The sequence below is a fragment of the Nerophis lumbriciformis genome, linkage group LG06, assembly GCF_033978685.3.
Source record: "Nerophis lumbriciformis linkage group LG06, RoL_Nlum_v2.1, whole genome shotgun sequence".
Taxonomy (NCBI): Eukaryota; Metazoa; Chordata; class Actinopteri; order Syngnathiformes; family Syngnathidae; genus Nerophis; species Nerophis lumbriciformis.
The window spans coordinates 4,015,951-4,029,009 of record NC_084553.2 but is presented as its reverse complement, the minus strand read 5'-3'; the positions used below and the strand labels follow the sequence as shown (position 1 = coordinate 4,029,009).

The following is a 13,059-nucleotide window of genomic DNA, read 5'->3' as shown; positions in this document are numbered from 1 at the left end:
GTTTTAAATTGGTTAAAATCCAATCTGCACTTTGTTAGAATATTTAACAAATTGGACCAAGCTTTATTTCTAACAAAGACAAATCAGTATTTCTTCTAGATTTTCCAGAACAACAATTTTAAAAGAAATTCAAAATACTTTGAAATAAGATTTAAATTTGATTCTACAGATTTTCTAGATTTGCCAGAATAATTTTTTTGAATTTTAATCATGGTAAGTTTGAAGAAATATTTCACAAATATTCTTCGTCGAAAAACCAGAAGCTAAAATATTAAGCGGTAGAAAATGGATGGATGGATGACTTTTTTACACCAAATTTCTGTAAATTGACTTTTTACACCTAATTTGTGTAAATTGACTTTTTTTTTTACATCAAATTTGTGTAAATTTACTTTTTTCACCAAATTCCAGTAAATTGGCTTTTTTCACCATATTTGTGTCAATTGACTCTTTTTTTACACCAAATTTGTGTAAATTGGCTTTTTACACCAAATTTGTATAAATTTGCGTTTTACAACAAATTAGACTAAATTGGCTTTTTACACCAAATTTGTGTAAATTGACTTTTTAAATCAAATTTGTGTAAATTTACTTTTTACACCAAATTACTCTAAATTGGCTTTTTACACCAAATTAATGTCAATTGGCTTTTTACCTCAATTTAGTGTAAATTGGCTTTTTACAGCAAATTACTGTAAATTGGCTTTTTACACCCTGCGATGAGGTGGCGACTTGTCCAGGGTGTACCCCGCCTTCCGCCCGATTGTAGCTGAGATAGGCTCCAGCGCCCCCCGTGACCCCGAAGGGAATAAGCGGTAGCAAATGGATGGATGGATGGGCTTTTTACACCAAATTTGTATAAATTTGCGTTTTACACCAAATTTCTGTAAATTCGCTTTTTTCACCAAATTTCTGTAAATTCACTTTTTTCACCAAATTTCTGTAAATTGACTTTTTACACCTAATTTGTGTAAATTGACTTTTTTTTTTACATCAAATTTGTGTAAATTGACTTTTTTCACCAAATTTCAGTAAATTGGCTTTTTTCACCATATTTGTGTAAATTGACTATTTTTTTTTTTTACACCACATTTGTGTAAATTGGCTTTTTACACCAAATTTGTATAAATTTGCGTTTTACAACAAATTACTGTAAATTGGCTTTTTACACCAAATGAATGAAAATTAGCTTTTTACACCAAATTAGACTAAATTGGCTTTTTACACCACATTTGTGTGAATTGGCTTTTTACACCAAATTTGTTTAAATTTGTGTTTTACACCAAATTTCTGTAAATTCTCTTTTTTCACCAAATTTCTGTAAATTGACTTTTTACACCTAATTTGTGTAAATTGACTTTTTTTTTTTTTACATCAAATTTGTGTAAATTGGCTTTTTACACTAAATTTGTATAAATTTGCGTTTTACACCAAATTTTTGTAAATTCGCTTTTTTCACCAAATTTCTGTAAATTGACTTTTTACACCTAATTTGTGTAAATTGACTTTTTTTTTACATCAAATTTCTGTAAATTGACTTTTTTTTTTACATCAAATTTGTGTAAATTGACTTTTTTTTTTACATCAAATTTGTGTAAATTGACTTTTTTTTTTACATCAAATTTGTGTAAATTTACTTTTTTCACCAAATTCCAGTAAATTGGCTTTTTTCACCATATTTGTGTCAATTGACTCTTTTTTTACACCAAATTTGTGTAAATTGGCTTTTTACACCAAATTTGTATAAATTTGCGTTTTACAACAAATTACTGTAAATTGGCTTTTTACACCAAATTAATGAAAATTAGCTTTTTACACCAAATTAGACTAAATTGACTTTTTAAACCAAATTTGTGTAAATTTACTTTTTACACCAAATTACTCTAAATTTACTTTTCACACCAAATTACTCTAAATTGGCTTTTTACACCAAATGTTGGCATATTGGCTTTCTACCCCAAATTTCTGTAAATTGGCTTTTTACACCAAATTTCTGTAAATTGGCTTTCTACACCAAATTTCTGTAAATTGGCTTTTAAAACCAAATTTGTGTAAATTGACTTTTTAAACCAAATTTGTGTAAATTGCCCGATTGTAGCTGAGATAGGCTCCAGTGCCCCCCGCGACCCCAAAAGGGAATAAGCGGTAGAAAATGGATGGATGGATGACTTTTTTTACACCAAATTTCTGTAAATTGACTTTTTACACCTAATTTGTATAAATTGCCTTTTTTTTTTTTACATCAAATTTGTGTAAATTTACTTTTTTTTTTTTACATCAAATTTCTGTAAATTGACTTTTTTCACCAAATTTCTGTAAATTGTCTTTTTTCACCATATTTGTGTAAATTGACTCTTTTTTTTACACCAAATTTGTGTAAATTGGCTTTTTACACCAAATTTGTATAAATTTAATTTTTACACCAAATTACTGTAAATTGGCTTTTTACACCAAATTAATGAAAATTCGCTTTTTACACCAAATTAGACTAAATTGGCTTTTCACACCAAATTAATGAAAATTAGCTTTTCACACCAAATTTCTGTAAATTGACTTTTTAAACCAAATTTGTGTAAATTTACTTTTTACACCAAATTACTCTAAATTGGCTTTTTACACCAAATTAATGAAAATTAGCTTTTCACACCAAATTTCTGTAAATTGGCTTTTTACACCAAATTTGTGTAAATTGACTTTTTTTTTTACATCAAATTTGTGTAAATTTACTTTTTTCACCAAATTTCAGTAAATGGGCTTTTTTCACCATATTTGTGTCAATTGACTCTTTTTTTACACCAAATTTGTGTAAATTGGCTTTTTACACCAAATTAATGTCAATTGGCTTTTTACCTCAATTTAGTGTAAATTGGCTTTTTACACCACATTAGTGTGAATTGGCTTTTTACACTAAATTTGTATAAATTTGCGTTTTACACCAAATTTCTGTAAATTCACTTTTTTCACCAAATTTCTGTAAATTCACTTTTTACACCAAATTTGTGTAAATTGACTTTTTTCACCATATTTGTGTAAATTGACTTTTTTTTTACACATTTGTGTAAATTGGCTTTTTACACCAAATTTGTATAAATTTGCGTTTTACAACAAATAACTGTAAATTGGCTTTTTACACCAAATGAATGAAAATTAGCTTTTTACACCAAATTAGACTAAATTGGCTTTTTAAACCACATTTGTTTAAATTGACTTTTTACACCAAATTTCTGTAAATTCACTTTTTTCACCAAATTTCTGTAAATTGATTTTTTACACCTAATTTGTGTAAATTGACTTTTTTTTTTACATCAAATTTGTGTAAATTGACTTTTTTCACCAAATTTCTGTAAATTGTATTTTTTCACCATATTTGTGTAAATTGACTCTTTTTTTTTACACCAAATTTGTGTAAATTGGCTTTTTACACCAAATTTGTATAAATTGGCTTTTTACACCAAATTTGTATAAATTTGCGTTTTACAACAAATTACTGTAAATTGGCTTTTTACACCAAATTAATGAAAATGAGCTTTTTACACCAAATTAGACTAAATTGGCTTTTTACACCAAATGTTGGCAAATTGGCTTTTACCCCAAATTTCTGTAAATTGGCTTTTAAAACCAAATTTGTGTAAATTGACTTTTTTTTACACCAAATTACTCCAAATTGGCTTTTTACACCAAATTACTGTAAATTGAAAAACACTTTTACTGCAAAATTTTGGCGACTTAGCTGCTACTATTTTTTTTTTACCGTAAAATCTACGTTGCCTGTTTTCACAGTGCGTTACTGTAAATGGAAAATGGCACCACTGATGAAATCTTGTGTAGAGTGCAGCCTTGCCAACATGCCATCCATGATGGAAAGAGGTCTTTATGAATATGTTTTACGTTTGGGGGCCAATCGGAATGACACGACGGCCGCCCCTGCTTACGGCGCATCAGTTTATAAGGCGCAGTGTTGGTCGTAGAACAATTGAAAGGATTTTAGTCCAAAAAACTGAGAAGTGAAGCGTGTGTGGTGTCCCCGCAGGTACGACTCCTTCACAGGTGTTCCCGTGTGCCAACAAAACCTGTCCCTGGAAAAGGCCAGCATCCTCTTCAACATTGCCGCCCTGTACTCCCAAATGGGCACCCGCAGCGACCGGCAGACTTGGCCGGGCCTGAAGGAGGCCATCTCCGCCTTCCAGATGTCCGCAGGTACTCGCTGGCGCGGGGTCCGGCTCAGGACCGCGGCTCTTACTGACCGGCAGCTCTCGTGCAGGCATCCTGAACCACCTGAAGGAGACCTTCACGCACACGCCCAGCTACGACATGAGCCCCGCCATGCTGGCCATGCTCATCCGCATCATGCTGGCTCAGGCCCAGGAGTGTCTCTTCGAGCAGCTGGCTCTGCCCGGCGTCCGCAACGAGGTCCTCACGCTGCTCAGGATGGCCCAGGAGGCCGCCAAGGTGAGTAGGGGGCGGGGGGGCGTGGCCACCTCCGACCACACACACTCCACGCTCCTCTTTTTTTCACCTGGCCAGGTGTCGGAGACCTACGACCACGTCCACCAGTCCATGATCCAGACGCCGGTCAAAGACAACGTGCCCTTCTTCTGGTCCACCATGTCTCAAGTCAAGACCAACCACTACCGCTCCATGGCGCACTACTTTGTGGCCTCCGCCCTCCTGGACCACCACGGTGAGACACAGTGTTGACTCACAAATGTCTCAAAGGGCTGCACGAGCCACGACCACACAAGTCCACTTTCAAACTTTTCAGACCAGTACAAGTTGACCCTGGTTTTTACGTACGAGAGCGCCACAAACAGGTCTCGCAGAATCCAGTCCCCAATCAAGAAATTCCACTCAGTCTGCATTCTTTTCTTTCTTTTTTTTTTTTTACAATGCAAAATAATCCTCCGAGGGCCCAAAGAAAGTTGCAGGTGACAGCACTTTGATAAAGAAGGCGAGAAGCACAATTGAAAATTGGAGTCTTGAGTTAAAAAGTCAAAATAATAACTTGATTTAACTTTTATATTTCACGTTGTTTTCTGCGTATCAAACTACCGTATTTTCCGCACCGGTGTATATAAGCCACACCCACTAAATTTTAGAATAAAAAACATATTTTTCCTCGTATTAGCCGCAGATATATACGTTGGGAAACGAGTTATTTACACAGAAAGTGTTCATTTACATACTTTGTTTCCAAACAGGGCAGTAAAACGGCGTATCAAACAAAACAGAAGTCATCGTCATACCCCCCCATTAGCTGCGCAAGCTAGCTCTCCAATCAGCTAAACAGACTCAATAACTCCACGGTGACGTTTTTGGTGAATTTACGAAACTGAAACGATACAAAATAAACGCCGTTGTCAGTCGATAATACTAGTAACACACTTGTTAGCATATTAGCTTGATTACATTATGATAGCATGTATAAATATGCATGAAAAACACTCCTACAGACTTCACACATGAGATGGTTTAGTAAGTAAGAATTGTTTTAGTTATATTGTAAAACTTACTTACGTCGCTTGGGGTTGATGAACGAAGAATTCATACGAGTAGAACCGCTATGGATGGCTAAAAGACAGAAGGGCTAAATGGAGCAGTGAGCAAACAATAACAGACTTTTTTAATTGTATTTGCTTCTTTTGGTTTTGAAACTATTTGCATCATGAAGAAAAAGACATAAATAAGACGCGTCCTTTTGTAAGCCGCAGGGTTCAAAGCGTAGGGGGAAAAAAAACGACTTATAGTGCAGAATTTACGATATAATTAAATGTGTTTTGTTATTCTTTGTCACGGGACTTTTTTTTTGTTGTTCGTTGAGTTTCAAGATTTTCACTTTGCCAAGCTATCGTGAGGCCGATCAAAGAGTCAAACAGGTTTTTAAACGGTGCGCTCCTGATTAGAAGACAAGTTCTTCTCTTAGATCTCAAATATGTTCGCTATTTGTTGTACTTTCGAGTCATTTTCCCTCCCATGACGTGTGACCTCACACGGTCTCTTTATGTCAAACTGTATAAGAACACCGTTTCCTTTTTGGAGCTGCAGTCACGTGCAACTGGGGATGGGTACCGATACGGTACCGATTCCCAGTACATGAGACTCGATAGTTTTTGAAGGAAGGTGACCGGTTTTTACAAAAAATTTGTTTTGAAGGGGGAATAGCAAACTTCCTGTTGATTTTTGCTGGGGGGTTGTCAATTTATGAAATGTAGGTCTAAGTGAGACCTACATAGAGGTTTTTGTTTCATGTCTCTCTGACCTTCCCGGTGGGAGTTACAGGCAGTTTTGTCTTTTTTTTTCTTCCGAGGAGCAGTTTTTTCTCCGTTTTATTCAAAAATTGCTCTAGAGCGCAATTTTTAAATTTGGGGTTAGGTTTTTTTTTTAGATCGAAATGTTCAGTTTGGTGAGTTTTAAAGCATGTTAAGGGAGTCAAATTACAACTCAAAGAGGCAAAAGTTACTGTTTTTAGTACTTTTTTGTCTTGAAGGGGGAATTGCCAACTTCCTGTTGATTTTTGCCCGAGGATGTACAATTATGAAAGGTAGGTGTAAGTCAGACCTACATAGAAGTTTTTGTTTCATGTCTCTCCGACCTTCCTAGTGGGAGTTACAGGCAGTCTAGTTTTTTTTTCCCTAGGGGGCGCTAGAGCGCAATTTTGAGTTTTGTGGTTCGTTTTTTTTTTTTTAAAAAGGCAATTTTCGCAGGTCCTGATGTGTGGGTCAAATATGGTGAGTTTTGAAGCATGTTAAGTGGGTCAAATTACAGTTTTTTGTGGGTGCGGAAGAATAATAAAGAATAATTAAAGCTGCAAGCAGCATTGGTCGGGCCCGCGTATTTGGCAGGTGCTAGTCTTAAGTGTCCCAATACTTTTGTCCAGTTTTAGTCCCAAGTGTCCCAATACTTTTGGCAAGTTGTAGTCCTAAGTGTCCCAATACTTTTGTCAAGTTGTAGTCCCAAGTGTCCCAATACTTTTGTCAAGTTGTAGTCCCAAGTGTCCCAATACTTTTGTCCAGTTTTTGGCCTAAGTGTCCCAATACTTTTGTCCGGTGGTAGTCATAAGTGTCCCAAGACTTTTGTCTAGTGTACCTACCTTGTCTGCATTGTGTGGGCACGTTGGTGCTTCCTGCTTTTAAGCAGCCATCTTAAAAAAACAGCAGCGCAGCAGCATCAGCGCAGCGGGTCTTTGAAGGGTCATAAAATCAAAACCGGAGCAGGTATTACAACTCTGTTCTATTATTTTATGCACAAGGGTTTAATCTCTCTCTTGTGTTAGTTTGAAGCCGAAACGACAAACGCGCTCAGAGGAGATAGTTTTTGAAGGAAGGTGACCGGTTTTTACAAAAACTTTGTTTTGAAGGGGGAATAGCAAACTTCCTGTTGATTTTTGCTGGGGGTTGTCAATTAAGTGAGACCTACATAGAGGTTTTTGTTTCATGTCTCTCCGACCTTCCCGGTGGGAGTTACAGGCAGTTTTGTCATTTTTTTCTTCTGAGGAGCAGTTTTTTCTCCGTTTTATTCAAAAATTGCTCTAGAGCGCAATTTTTAAATTTGGGGTTAGGTTTTTTTTTTTAGATCGCAATGTTTGCCAGTCCTGATGTGTGCGTTCAGTTTGGTGAGTTTTAAAGCATGTTAAGGGGGTCAAATTACTTAGTACTTTTTTGTCTTGAAGGGGGAATTGCCAACTTCCTGTTGATTTTTGCCCGAGGATGTACAATAATGAAAGGTAGGTGTAAGTCAGACCTACATAGAGGTTTTTGTTTCATGTCTCTCCGACCTTCCTAGTGGGAGTTACAGGCAGTCTAGTTTTTTTTTTTCTAGGGGGCGCTAGAGCGCAATTTTGAGTTTTGTGGTTCGTTTTTTTTTTTAAAAAAGGCAATTTTCGCAGGTCCTGATGTGTGGGTCAAATATGGTGAGTTTTGAAGCATGTTAAGTGGGTCAAATTACAGTTTTTTGTGGGTGCGGAAGAATAATAAAGAATAATTAAAGCTGCAAGCAGCATTGGTCGGGCTCGCGTATTTGGCAGGTGCTAGTCCTAAGTGTCCCAATACTTTTGTCCAGTTTTAGTCCCAAGTGTCCCAATACTTTTGGCAAGTTGTAGTCCTAAGTGTCCCAATACTTTTGTCAAGTTGTAGTCCCAAGTGTCCCAATACTTTTGTCCAGTTTTTGGCCTAAGTGTCCCAATACTTTTGTCCAGTTTTCGGCCTAAGTGTCCCAATACTTTTGTCCGGTGGTAGTCTGAAGTGTCCCAATACTTTTGTCTAGTGTACCTACCTTGTCTGCATTGTGTGGGCACGCTGGTGCTTCCTGCTTTTAAGCAGCCATCTTAAAAAAACAGCAGCGCAGCGGGTCTTTGAAGGCTCATAAAATCAAAACCGGAGCAGGTATTAAAACGCTGTTCTGTTATTTTATACACAAGGGTTTAATCTCTCTCCTGTGTTAGTTTGAAGCCGAAACAGAGGAGATAGTTTTTGAAGGAAGGTGACCGGTTTTTACAAAAAATTTGTTTTGAAGGGGGAATAGCAAACTTCCTGTTGATTTTTGCTGGGGGGTTGTCAATTTATGAAATGTAGGTCTAAGTGAGACCTACATAGAGGTTTTTGTTTCATGTCTCTCCGACCTTCCCGGTGGGAGTTACAGGCAGTTTTGTCATTTTTTTTCTTCCGAGGAGCAGTTTTTTCTCCGTTTTATTCAAAAATTGCTCTAGAGCGCAATTTTTAAATTTGGGGTTAGGTTTTTTTTTAGATCGCAATGTTCAGTTTGGTGAGTTTTAAAGCATGTTAAGGGGGTCAAATTACAACTCAAAGAGGCAAAAGTGACTGTTTTTAGTACTTTTTTGTCTTGAAGGGGGAATTGCCAACTTCCTGTTGATTTTTGCCCGATGATGTACAATTTATATAGCGCTTTTCTCTAGTGACTCAAAGCGCTTTACATAGTGAAACCCAATATCTAAGTGACATTTAAAGCAGTGTGTGTGGCACTGGGAGCAGGTGGGTAAAGTGTCTTGCCCAAGGACACAACGGCAGTGACTAGGATGGCGGAAGCGGGAATCGAACCTGGAACCCTCAAGTTGCTAGCACGGCCGCTCTACCGACCGAGCTATACCGATTCTTCCTCGCTGACGACCAGAAAGCAAATAGTTTTGATTAAACGTGTGTTATGGCGCCACCTTTTGGACAGCCAGGTAAATGCCTACAGGTGTTTCCTGCTGTTTTTTTTGAGCCGGAAGTACAAGTGCCGTTCGGTCTTGTAATCGTCCATAGCGTCACCGTGGAGTTATTGAGTCTGTTTAGCTGACTGGAGAGCTAGTTTGTGAATCTAGCGGGTCCGTGAAGATGACTTCTGTTTTGTTTGATCGGCCGTTTTACTGCCGTGTTACAGACAATTAAGGTATGTAAATAAACATAAAATATTTATGTATTTCACGACCTCTTTGTAGATTTTTCTTCGCGGACGAACACAAAGCAAATAGTTTTGATTAAACGTGTGTTATGGCGCCACCTTTTGGACAGCCAGGTAAATGCCTACAGGTGTTTCCTGCTGTTTTTTTTGAGCCGGAAGTACAAGTGCCGTTCCGTCTTGTAATCGTCCATAGCGTCACCGTGGAGTTATTGAGTCTGTTTAGCTGACTGGAGAGCTAGCTTGTGAAGCTAGCGGGTCCGTGAAGATGACTTCTGTTTTGTTTGATCGGCCGTTTTACTGCCGTGTTACAGACAATTAAGGTATGTAAATAAACATAAAATATTTATGTATAAATAACTTATTTCACGACCTCTTTGTGGATTTTTCTTCGCGGACGAACACAAAGCAAATAGTTTTGATTAAACGTGTGTTATGGCGCCACCTTTTGGACAGCCAGGTAAATGCCTACAGGTGTTTCCTGCTGTTTTTTTTGAGCCGGAAGTACAAGTGCCGTTCCGTCTTGTAATCGTCCATAGCATCACCGTGGAGTTATTGAGTCTGTTTAGCTGACTGGAGAGCTAGCTTGTGAAGCTAGCGGGTCCATGAAGATGACTTCTGTTTTGTTTGATCGGCCGTTTTACTGCCAATTAAGGTATGTAAATAAACATAAAATATTTATGTATAAATAACTTATTTCACGACCTCTTTGTGGATTTTTCTTCGCGGACGAACACAAAGCAAATAGTTTTGATTAAACGTGTGTTTTGGCGCCACCTTTTGGACAGCCAGGTAAATGCCTACAGGTGTTTCCTGCTGGTTTTTTTTGAGCCGGAAGTACAAGTGCCGTTCCGTCTTGTAATCGTCCATAGCGTCACCGTGGAGTTATTGAGTCTGTTTAGCTGACTGGAGAGCTAGCTTGTGAATCTAGCGGGTCCGTGAAGATGACTTCTGTTTTGTTTGATCGGCCGTTTTACTGCCGTGTTACAGACAATTAAGGTATGTAAATAAACATAAAATATTTATGTATAAATAACTTATTTCACGACCTCTTTGTGGATTTTTCTTCGCGGACGAACACAAAGCAAATAGTTTTGATTAAACGTGTGTTATGGCGCCACCTTTTGGACAGCCAGGTAAATGCCTACAGGCGTTTCCTGCTGTTTTTTTGAGCCGGAAGCACAAGTGCCGTTCCGTCTTGTAATCGTCCATAGCGTCACCGTGGAGTTATTGAGTCTGTTTAGCCGACTGGAGAGCTAGCTTGTGAAGCTAGCGGGTCCATGAAGATGACTTCTGTTTTGTTTGATCGGCCGTTTTACTGCCGTGTTACAGACAATTAAGGTATGTAAATAAACATAAAATATTTATGTATTTCACGACCTCTTTGTGGATTTTTCTTCGCGGACGAACACAAAGCAAATAGTTTTGATTAAACGTGTGTTATGGCGCCACCTTTTGGACAGCCAGGTAAATGCCTACAGGCGTTTCCTGCTGTTTTTTTGAGCCGGAAGTACAAGTGCCGTTCCGTCTTGTAATCGTCCATAGCGTCACCGTGGAGTTATTGAGTCTGTTTAGCCCACTTGAGAGCTAGCTTGTGAAGCTAGCGGGTCCATGAAGATGACTTCTGTTTTGTTTGATCGGCCGTTTTACTGCCGTGTTACAGACAATTAAGGTATGTAAATAAACATAAAATATTTATGTATAAATAACTTATTTCACGACCTCTTTGTGGATTTTTCTTCGCGGACGAACACAAAGCAAATAGTTTTGATTAAACGTGTGTTACGGCGCCACCTTTTGGACAGCCAGGTAAATGCCTACAGGTGTTTCCTGCTGTTTTTTTGAGCCGGAAGTACAAGTGCCGTTCCGTCTTGTAATCGTCCATAGCGTCACCGTGGAGTTATTGAGTCTGTTTAGCTGACTGTAGAGCTAGTTTGTGAATCTAGCGGGTCCGTGAAGATGACTTCTGTTTTGTTTGATCGGCCGTTTTACTGCCGTGTTACAGACAATTAAGGTAAATAGCCTGCATGTCTTCTAGCGCACCCGCTGCTATGTCTCTATCAATGTTGTCCTGGCTAGCAGTGCCTCGTTAAAATCCAGCCGCTGTTGCTTAGGAGGTGAAAAGTGTGTCTCTCTTTACTAGCTTCGTCGAAGCATGTTGCTTTTGTAGCTGTTTCAGCAGATTTGAATTGCTAGGATGGGATCTTTGATCCAAGACACAACTTGCATTTACCTAAAATGTTCCTTTCTTTGTGCTCGACAAAAGAAAAGTAGTGAGAATATCTCCATGTTAAGAACAGCAACGATAACCAGTGTTGGGTTAGTTACTGAAAACCATGTCTTCTAGCACACCCGCTGCAATGTCTCTATCAATGTTGTCCTGGCTAGCAGTGCCTCGTTAAAATCCAGCCGCTGTTGCTTAGGAGGTGAAAAGTGTGTCTCTCTTTACTAGCTTCGTCGAAGCATGTTGCTTTTGTAGCTGTTTCAGCAGATTTGAATTGCTAGGATGGGATCTTTGATCCAAGACACAACTTGCATTTACCTAAAATGTTCCTTTCTTTGTGCTCGACAAAAGAAAAGTAGTGAGAATATCTCCATGTTAAGAACAGCAACGATAACCAGTGTTGGGTTAGTTACTGAAAACCATGTCTTCTAGCACACCCGCTGCAATGTCTCTATCAATGTTGTCCTGGCTAGCAGTGCCTCGTTAAAATCCAGCCGCTGTTGCTTAGGAGGTGAAAAGTGTGTCTCTCTTTACTAGCTTCGTCGAAGCATGTTGCTTTTGTAGCTGTTTCAGCAGATTTGAATTGCTAGGATGGGATCTTTGATCCAAGACACAACTTGCATTTACCTAAAATGTTCCTTTCTTTGTGCTCGACAAAAGAAAAGTAGTGAGAATATCTCCATGTTAAGAACAGCAACGATAACCAGTGTTGGGTTAGTTACTGAAAACCAGTAACTAGTTACAGTTACTAGTTACTTTATTTCAAAAGTAACTCCGTTACTAACTCAGTTACTTACACCAAAAAGTAATGCGTTACTGTGAAAAGTAACTACCGGTATTTAGTTATATATATATATATATATATATATATATATATATATATATATATATATATATATATATATATATATATATATATATATATATATATTTTTTTTTTTTTTTTTTTTTAAAGGCCCCCTAAGCAATGTGCTCTACATACAACACACAAACAATGTGATCTACATACAACACACAAACAATGTGGTCTACATACAACACACAAACAATGTGGTCTACATACAACACACAAACAATGTGATCTACATACAACACACAAACAATGCGGTGAAAAGTGTGTCTCTCTTTACTAGCTTCGTCGAAGCATGTTGCTTTTGTAGCTGTTTCAGCAGATTTGAATTGCTAGGATGGGATCTTTGATCCAAGACACAACTTGCATTTACCTAAAATGTTCCTTTCTTTGTGCTCGACAAAAGAAAAGTAGTGAGAATATCTCCATGTTAAGACCAGCAACGATAACCAGTGTTGGGTTAGTTACTGAAAACCAGTAACTAGTTACAGTTACTAGTTACTTTATTTCAAAAGTAACTCCGTTACTAACTCAGTTACTTACACCAAAAAGTAATGCGTTACTGTGAAAAGTAACTACCGGTATTTAGTTA

General features: G+C 37.7%; 1 protein-coding gene across 1 annotated transcript in view; it reads left to right on the top strand.

The window, feature by feature from the left end:
- Nucleotides 1-13,059, top strand: part of LOC133608433 (rhophilin-2-like) — a 166,608-nt gene that overhangs the window by 121,203 nt on the left and 32,346 nt on the right. Inside the window, exons 7-9 of the mRNA XM_061963655.2 lie at nucleotides 4,031-4,197; nucleotides 4,262-4,449; nucleotides 4,525-4,681. Of these exons, the coding sequence (XP_061819639.1) occupies nucleotides 4,031-4,197; nucleotides 4,262-4,449; nucleotides 4,525-4,681 (512 nt within the window). The remainder of the gene's footprint in view (nucleotides 1-4,030; nucleotides 4,198-4,261; nucleotides 4,450-4,524; nucleotides 4,682-13,059) is intronic.